At 49.7% G+C, this 9,080-nt stretch overlaps 1 protein-coding gene and 1 non-coding gene across 2 annotated transcripts in view; one reads left to right on the top strand and one right to left on the bottom strand.

Moving 5' to 3' along the window:
* Positions 1-5,537, bottom strand: part of PLAUR (plasminogen activator, urokinase receptor) — a 14,137-nt gene extending 8,600 nt beyond the window's left edge. The window contains exons 1-3 of the mRNA XM_007458571.1: positions 5,486-5,537; positions 3,784-3,894; positions 2,368-2,511 (exon numbers count right to left, since the gene is read on the bottom strand). Coding sequence (XP_007458633.1) covers positions 2,368-2,511; positions 3,784-3,894; positions 5,486-5,537 — 307 coding nt within the window. The remainder of the gene's footprint in view (positions 1-2,367; positions 2,512-3,783; positions 3,895-5,485) is intronic.
* Positions 5,538-8,777: 3,240 nt separating this feature from the next.
* Positions 8,778-8,850, top strand: TRNAG-UCC (transfer RNA glycine (anticodon UCC)). The gene has a single exon. It is a non-coding gene; the product is annotated as a tRNA-Gly (tRNA).
* The last annotated feature ends 230 nt before the right edge of the window (positions 8,851-9,080 follow it).

The following is a 9,080-nucleotide window of genomic DNA, read 5'->3' as shown; positions in this document are numbered from 1 at the left end:
CCCAAAAAAAAAAAAAAAAAAAAAATCTGATAGTGATGCTCTGTACTTGAAACCCTTCCATGACCTCTCAGTGTTCCCCAGATGAAGTCTATATGCCCCACCATAGCCTAGAAGGCCCTGTATAATGTGACCTTGCCAATTTCAGCAGTTCCTCTTGCCCCATCTCGCCCTTCCTCCAGCCATGCTACTTTCACCCTCCTCTGGGCCTTTATATCTGTTGCTCCCTCTGTCTGGAAAACCCTTTCTACTGTCTTTTTAACAGTCTGACTCCTATTCATCCCTCAAGATCCAGCTTAGCTGTTGCTTCCTGTATAGGAAACCTTCCCTGACCTGAGTCAAGTATCTCTTCTAGGGTCCTACAGCCCCTACTCTTAGTTGTCTCAGCCCTGATCACTCTGGCCTCTGTTTCCCCTATCTCAGCCCTGACAATTCTGGACTGCGCTTCCCTATTACAGCTCTGATGCCTCTGGTCTCTGTTTCCCCTATCAAGGTCTTGACTCCTTTGTATGCGCTTCCACAGCCCAGCTGCGACTAATCAGGGCAGTCACCCTCAGGTGCTGGGTCTGTCTGCCTCCCCCCAGCCCCGCCCACATACACATACACACTAGACTATGAGCCCCATAGGGGCAGGGCCCAAGGCTATCTTGGTCACTCCTGTGTCCCCAGTATCACAGAAGAACAGGATATGGTTTAACCAACTATTCTAGTCATCACAAGCAGGGTAAAATGGTGTTAGATATGGGGCTGATAGGGACTTCCCTGGCGGTCCTGTGGTTAAGACTGCGCACTTCCAATGCAGGTGGCATGGGTTCGATCCTTGGTCAGGGAACTAAGATCCTACAGGCTGCGTGGCATGGCCAAAAAGACAAAAGGGGGGAAGCTGATATAGATATATTAGTTATTAAATTACTGAATTGACAGCTGCTGCCCAAGAGGACCCCTGACCGCTCCCAACCCTCTCTGTACTTTATTTTTTTGGCCACTCTGCACAGCTTGTGGGATCTCAGATCCCCGACCAGGGATTGAACCTGGGTCACGGCAGTAAAAGCCCGGAATCCTAACCACTAGGCCACCAGGGAACTCCCTGCAAACCTGTCTTTAGAACTCTCATGTCCTCAAGATCCACTAAAGGGGTAACACCAGGCCCAGCAAGCAGCCTCCAGTTCTGACTGGTCAATATTATTCTGTGGCACTGACCAATATGGTTAAATATTTTGACTATTATCTCTGATTACAAGTATTATTTAGGCTCAGTTACAAGTGCTTTCCTTCAGCACATCTAACAGAGAGAGGAAGCCAGCATCCTCTCTTGTCATTTCCTTGAAAATAAACATCTGATTCAGTCCCCACCAACAGATGAAAGTTCGAGGTCAGGATAAATGAAAATCTAGTGGAATCGGGATGGATGAAGAACAAGGGAAAAAAACCCAGTGCAGAGGCAGGTGCTCTGCTTCCTGACGTCATTGTGACTAGACTGGCCTTAACCCATTTCCTTCCTCACCGGGGCCAGAAAGAGGAATCTCTGTCTGACCGTTTACCATGGGTCCATTCGCTCCCCAACCTTCCTCTGCTGTGAGAACTTGGGGAATTTGAGCCTTTCTAAGTCTTTTTCTTATGCTGACCAGAGCCTAAAGGCATGAAACTCAACAAAAAGCCTTATGGAAGTTTCTTCACATTCTTATTTGTTGCCCAACTTAAGAATCAACGATTCTAGGGAACTTTCCAAGCCCACGGCAGCCTGTCTGATTTCCTCCTATTTTGACCTCCTTTAAGAACTCGGAGTCTTTGGTATCTCTGGGCTTTGTATCCCTTTGTGAGCATCTATTGCTTGAATCATTTCCTGTCCCATGAAAAAAATTACATGGCAAAACATCAGTGAGATACCTCACCTACCTCTCAAGTGTGTGTGTGTGTGTGTGTGTGTGTGTGTGCGGCTTCTTAAAGGCAGGTGTTGCATCTTATAAATAACAACCACACACACACACACATACACACACACCCACAAACACATATGAGATGGGATAGGATTAGGGATGGGATGCGTTTGTAGATGGGAGTGGGATTGGAGACAGTTGAGATGAGATGGGGTTGATTAGGGGATAGGATGACAGATGTCTTTGGAAGGAGGATGGGTTTGAGTTGGAGCGTGTTGAGGATAAAATGAAGTTGGGGACAGGATTGGAGGTGAGGTTGAGTTGGGGTTGGAGCCAGGCTGGAGATGTGTTTAGGATAAGGAAAGGTTTGGGCCGGGGTAAGGCATGGAGCTGGGGTTGGGGTGGCCTAGGATGAGGGACAGGACCAGGATGATGATGGAGGTTGAGCTGCGGATGGTTTGGGGTTGGGGATGGTGAGGGCTGCCCTACTCACCGGGACTGGGCTGGTTGCACAAGTCTGACCCACACACGGCCTCTGTCAGGGTGATGATCTGCATGCCAGTCCGATAGCTCATGGTCCTGTTGGTCTTTTCTGGGTGGGTACAGCCTCTCTCCACCACCTCCAGCTCATCACCTTCTATAAGGAATGTCTCATTGTCACCCCAGAGGCTCCCCTGGGCCCAAACAGCCTGTGACACTCCTGGTTATAAGGTCACCCGCTCCCAGGGCTGATCCCACCCAGGCCTCTCCTCTTGCTTGAGTCCAACTCTCTCTTTTCTAGAGTTATGCACCCTCCCCCAAACCCCCTACACTGGAAGCCTGCTTTCTTTTAGTGATAACACTATCCCTGGGACCTTCTGGATCCATCTACCCGCTCCCTCCCAGCTTGGTGATCTTAGCAGGGAGATGCCTCTGACAGGAATCTTTAAAGGAAAATGCTTTGAGCTTACCAAAAAGTACAAGAGAATGATATAATAAATACTGTGCTTTTATCACCGAACTTTATAAAATATTAGCATTTTGCTATATTTGTTTCAGATATTTTTTTAAAAAGAAACCAAGTTTAAAAGACAGTTAAAGCCTCCTGGTAATCTCCCTCCCTCAAACACCACTTCCCTTATGCTCTGTCCAGAGGCAACCACAGGTGTAGGTAATTCTAACACCCCCGTATGCAGAATATATATTATTGTTTATTTGTATATCGTTTATTTATTTTGATTGTTAGATACTATTTCTATCAAAAGGTGTCAAACTCTGCAACATGCTTTTTTTTTTTCTTTCAACCTTATATTTTTGAGATGTATCCAGGTTAATACCTGTAGCCCCAGCTCCTTTATTTAAGCTGCTGTGGGGTATAATGCGTGATTATACTGTAACGTTTTTCCTCTGCTGACAACTGACTTCAGTCTTTCCAGTTTTCCATATCACAAACGTTAGGGCTAAGAACATTCTTTGCCATATGTCTCTGGGCAAGTGTGGCCAAGGTTCTCTGGGGTCTCTACATTCCTAGAAGTCCAACTGCTTGTTGTCGGGTATGTTCATCTTTAACCAGATATTGCCTATTGCCACGTGGCTCTGTTTGGTGGATGCACCAATTTACCCACCTAACAGCAAAGCCCGCATCTCCACAGCCTCATCGACCACAGTATTGTCAGATTTTTCTTTTCTTTTTTGCCGCGCCAAGTGGTATGCCGGATCTTAGTTCCCCAACCAGGGATGGAACCCGTGCCCCCTGCATTGGGAGCACAGAGTCTTAACTACTGGACTTCCAGTGAAGTCCCTGTCAGAGTTTTAAATGCTTGTCCATCTGGGGGCTTGTAACCGGTGTCCGTGTCTTTCTCATGCGTATTTCCCCGATGGCTCGTGAAATAAGGTTTCTTTGTCACTCCCGTTCCCTGCTCCAGCTCACCTTCCCATATGCGCAGGACCGTGGTCCTGCAGAGGTCCTGGCCGGGGGCACACTCTTCCACCCTGCAATTCCCGGTAGCCTTACACAGCATGCACCGCAGGCCCCAGGAGACTGGGTGCAGAGGGGGGAGAGGAGAGGTGTTATCACTCTGCGCCAGGATCCCGCTCTCGCCCCCTTAAGCCCCAACACCTGGACCAAGTCTCCAGGCCATATGCACTCAGGTTCGGGCTCCACTTTTGCCCGCCCCTGGGTTCCAAGGCTGGTTTCCAGCCCGCTATACCATCTTTAGGCCAACGTTCTATCTCCACCCTCTACCCTAAAGTTCTTTCTCCGTCCACAGGTCCTTCCTAAGTCCAGCCCTCGCTCGCCTTCCCTTTAATTCTGTCTGAGCGCCGGGCCCATCCTGAAACTCCGAACCTCCTCTCCTTGGGTGTGGACGTTCTAGCCCGGCTCCCAATTAGGTCCTTTCCTCCACCCCGCCCGCCTCGGCCTACTCCGCCTCGCGAGCTCTCCAAGGGGTGTTCTAGCCTCACCAACTCCAGCCAGTCTTTATGTTCTACCCCCGTTCCCGGTGCCCTCCACTAATGCCCACTGGCATTCTTCCCCTCCGTAGCCTCTCCCCAGCGTTCTCTCTCCCCACCCAACAGTCCACACCGAACTTCTTAACTCCGCGCATCAGGCGTGCGGAGATTCTAACCCCACTACTACTGTGGCCTCCCCAGAAGTTCTCCCCGCTCCCACTAGCTGCTCCGGAACTGCTAGCCCCTCCCACTGCCCCTCCCCGAAGTCCTGACCCCGCCCACTAGCTCCGCCCCAGGGCCTATCCCTGCCCATCACGTGTCCCTTGCGGTCCCTTCCCCGCTCCAAATTCGGAGTCCACTCCCGAGTCGTTGCTCATTCTAGGCCTCCCGCGGTCCGGAAAGCTTTCCCGGTTATTCATTACCGAACCATCTCCCAACCCCTACCCCCAGCCTGGCCCTGCCGCGCCCTGACAGCAGTTCCTTCTCAACTTCCTTTCATTTTCCAACCCTTTTTAGATTTTCCAGGGAAAGGAGGTGAGAAGTCTCGTCGGCTAGAGGATAGTGAAAGGGAAGGCGCCTCGAAGGACGAGCCTTGGGTCCCCGGCCCCCGGCTCTGCGACGCTGAGCCTGACTTTCTTTAGACCTTTTGTTAAATGAGACGCTGTCCTCCCTGTCTTGCAAATGTGTCTGTGTGTGCGCACGTGTGTGTGTAGAGGGGCAGGGGGTGATCTGATAGAGGGGAGAGGGCTGTAAGAGCCCCCTGCGGGTCAGAATCCCACTTACAAGGACTTGCTGTGTGACCTCGGACCAGTTACTTAACCTCTCTGTGCCTCAGTTTCTCTGTAAAACGAGGTTAAAATAGTTCTGCCCGCCCAGTTGGAAGTTGCAAGGAAGGAGCTTAGAAGAGTGCCTGGACTAAAGAGCGTACTCACTACATGGCGGCTGTTGTTAAGCGCCTTCGCTCAACGAATATTTCCTGAGCGTCTACTGTGTGCCTGGTACCGTGCCGTGTGAGGCTGCAGACAGCAGGAGAATTATTTGAGTGTGGGTGGAGGGGCTGGGGACTGAGCCCTCCTCCAAGTCATCAGACTCTGAGCTCTCTTCCCCTCCCCTTCCTCCTCCCTTCCCTCCGGTCTGACCCGGCCCCCGGTCCCGCAGAGATTCGGGCACCCAGCCCCTACCTGGAATGCAGGTCTGAGCCCACAGTAGCAGCACCAGCAGCGGGCGGCCCATGTCCGGCGGCAGCTCCTCTCCGCGGTCTCCCTGCACCTTTCAGTCTGGCCCCCGGGAGGAGACAGTTTTGTGGCCCTGGGGGCTCCTCCCAGACGTTTGCGAAAGAGCGAGTCAGCTCCAGATGCGTGGGTCATCCACCCCCACCCACCTTCCTCACAAACTTCCTTTACCAGGACGCGCCAGCGAGGGGTAGCGGGGCTGGCTCTGCTCTGACTCACGCTGGCCGTGGTCACAGCTCTCCCCAGACTGCCTGGGTGCAAATTCCACTTCTCCCTCTTCCTGCCATGGGACCTTGGGCAAGGGCCCTCACCCCTCGGATTAAAACTTGTCACGACGGGAAATTTGTGGCTGATTATTAGATAATATAGGTCTTTCTTTAGCTTTGTTAGGAAGGATAAAGGTATTGTGGGTTATATGGGAAAATGTCTTTGTCATTTAGAGCTGCACGCTGAAACATTTGGGGATGAAATAATACAATGTCTCCATTTACCTTAAAACACTTCAGCCAAAAAGTAGATATTGCTGTTATGACCATGGTTTTGTGGTTATGTGGAAAACTTTTTCTTATATTTTACAGAGATGCTCAATGAAATATTTAGAGGTTGAATGTCATTGATGTCTGCAAGTACCTTGAAATATTTTAGGAAAAAAGAAAGGCAAAATAGCAAAATAGCTGTATCAATTATATCGAGGTAATTTATATGCCATTCTGTCTCCTCTGTGTTTGTAAAGGTTCATAATAAGTTTTTTAAAAGGAAAATTAAGTGCCAAAGGTAAAATAGTCTCTCCCTCCCAGTCAGAGCAATTTAATGCAGTTAAATTAAATGCCTGAAACAGTCACTGGCCCGCATGGAGGGCTCAACAATCTCTGTCAACATTTACTGAGGACCTACTTTGTGCCAGGCACTGGTCCAGAAGCTGGGGACACAGCAGGAGAGTCCCTGCCCTTGTGACAGTAGGGAGTAAATATATGTTATCTAATCTATTGCTGTCAGGCTGTGATAAGTAAAGTGCAGAAAAACAAACCAGACTGAAGGAGGTGCAAGGGTACAAGTGAGGCAAGGTTGGTTTCAGGCCAGGTAATCCAGGAGGGCTTTCCTGAGGAGGTGATATTTGAAGAGTGGCTGAAGGTAGTGAGGGAAGAAGTCCAGGCAGATGGTCCAGGAAGAATTCCAGGGAGAGGAAACTGCCAGTACAAAGACCCTGATGTGGGAGCAGACCTGATGAGATCTAGGAACAGCAGAGAGGCCAGTGTGGCTGGAACAGTAGTAGGCTATGAGTTAGCAGTATCTACCTCTACCACTGCAATAATGATTATACTATTGTTATTCTTACTAATGCATCAAAACCTTAAGGTAATCATTTTAAGATAAGGTAAGAAAAATCCCATAGAAATTCTCTTTTCTAAGAGGTTAAGAGTGTGGGGGCTGACACCAGACTGTGAGGGTTCAAATTTCAGCTATTCAATAGCTGTGCTGCCTTGGGCAGGTTACTTAACCTCTCTGTGCCTCAAGTCCTCTATCTGGAAAGTAAAGCTAAGCGCCTCCCTCCCAGGGCTTGTGGGCTAGCAACAGAAAAGTGTACACCCAAGGCACTTGCACAGTGCCTGGCACATAGCAAGTGCTCAATAAAAAACATCACTGCCATTGTTATTGCTGTTGGGCCCGACTCTAGACTCTGGCCCTGTATTTCCTCTCTGGGGGATAGGAATGGAGGTAGAGCTGTCATGAGTCTTAGGATAGCTGTTGTCCTGCTGATGACAGCAGGACAGGACAGCTCCCTAGCTAGGTCACCCTGGGTCAACTGATACCCTCCTTGCCAAGTTTCAGTTTCCTCATGTGGAAAATGGGGTCCCTCTTGGGGCTGGCGTGAAGACTGAATGAGATATTAATGCATATGACGTGGGGAGATAGAAAGTCTGGGTGTTGGTCCAAGTAGGCTTGAGACCCAGCTCACCTACTTGCTCCTGCGTGACCCTGGGCAGATGGCTTCACACCACAGATCTTTGCTTTTCCCAGCTGTGACATGGATCTGGGGTGGGTGGAGGCATCTCTCAGTGAAAGGTAGGTTCAAGTTTGGGATCACATGGAGCTGTGTGGTCTGGCACAACCACCTCCTTGCCGGATGACCTCACTGCTCCGGACCACGATTTTCTCTCTTTTAAATATATATATTTATTTATTTATTTTTGGCTGCATTGGGTCTTTTTTGCTGCGCGTGGGCTTTCTCTAGTTGCGGCGAGCGGGAGCTACTCTTCGTTGGGTGTGTGGGCTTCTCATTGCGGTAGCTTCTCTTGTTGTGGAGCACGGGCTGTAGGTGTGTGGGCTTCAGTAGTTGTGGCATGAGGGCTCAGTAGTTGTGGCTCGTGGGCTCTAGAGCACAGGCTCAGTAGCTGTGGCGCACAGGCTTAGTTGCTCTGTGGCACGTGGGATCTTCCTGGACCAGGGCTTGAACCCGTGTCTCCTGCATTGCCAGGCAGATTCTTAACCACTGTGCCACCGGGGAAGCCCCACAATTTTCTCTTTTATTTGAAGAATGAGAGAAATAACTCGGAGCCCTCCCATCCCAACTTCAGACTGCTCTGGTCTCCCGATCTGTCCATCTGTCTCTCCCTTTCTGTTTCTCTGTGTTTTTCTATCTCTGTCTTGCTCCTTTTCTTTGCCTCTCTATGTCTCTCTCCATCTTATCTCTCTGACTCTCTGTCCTCTATCTCTGTGTCTCTGTGTCTTTTTTTCTGTCTCTCTGTCTCTGTTGTTTGTCTCTCTCAATGCCTGTCTTTGTTTCTTTGTCTCTTTCTGTCTCTCTGTCTCTGTCTCTGACTTGTTCTCTCTCTCTCTCTCAAGTGACACACACTGTGAGGTCCAGTGACGTGTTACAGGAGGGGGCAGGCAGGGGGCTGGGCCGTGCACAATCCCAGAAAAGCGGCAGGAATGTCAGCTCCTTCCTCCCTGTGACTCACCTGGGCCTCACCCAGCTCCTACCTGCCTGCTGGGTCCTGGGCGAGGCCCATGGGTTTCGGGGGCTTCCCGGGGCTGAGTAAAGGAGAATCTCGTGCAGAGACAGAGAGGGAGAGTGATCGAGAGAGACAGAGACAGAGAAAGAGACAGACAGGAAGGAGAGAGAGTGAGAGAGATAGAACCAGAGGCCCAAGACAGACAGACTCAGGGGAAATCATAGAGGGAGAGAGACAGAGACTTCACATATACACACTACTCTATTTAAAATACATAACCAGGGACTTCCCTGGTGGTCCAGTGGCTAAGACTCTGCACTTCCACTGCAGTGGACACAGGTTCGATCCCTGGTCGGGGAACTAAGATGCCGCAGACTGCGCGGCCAAAAAAAAAAAAAAAGTAGATAACCAACACGGACCTACTGTATAGCACAGGGAACTCTGCTCAATATTCTGTAATAACCTAAATGGGAAAAGAATTTGAAAAAGAATAGGCATATGTATATGTATAACTGAATCACTTTGCTGTACACCTGAAACTAATACAACATTGTAAATCAACTATAGTCCAATATAAAATAAATTTTTTT

The sequence above is a fragment of the Lipotes vexillifer genome, unplaced genomic scaffold (assembly GCF_000442215.2).
Source record: "Lipotes vexillifer unplaced genomic scaffold, Lipotes_vexillifer_v1.1 scaffold371, whole genome shotgun sequence".
Lineage (NCBI taxonomy): Eukaryota > Metazoa > Chordata > Mammalia > Artiodactyla > Lipotidae > Lipotes > Lipotes vexillifer.
This window is presented reverse-complemented; position numbering and strand designations above follow the sequence as displayed.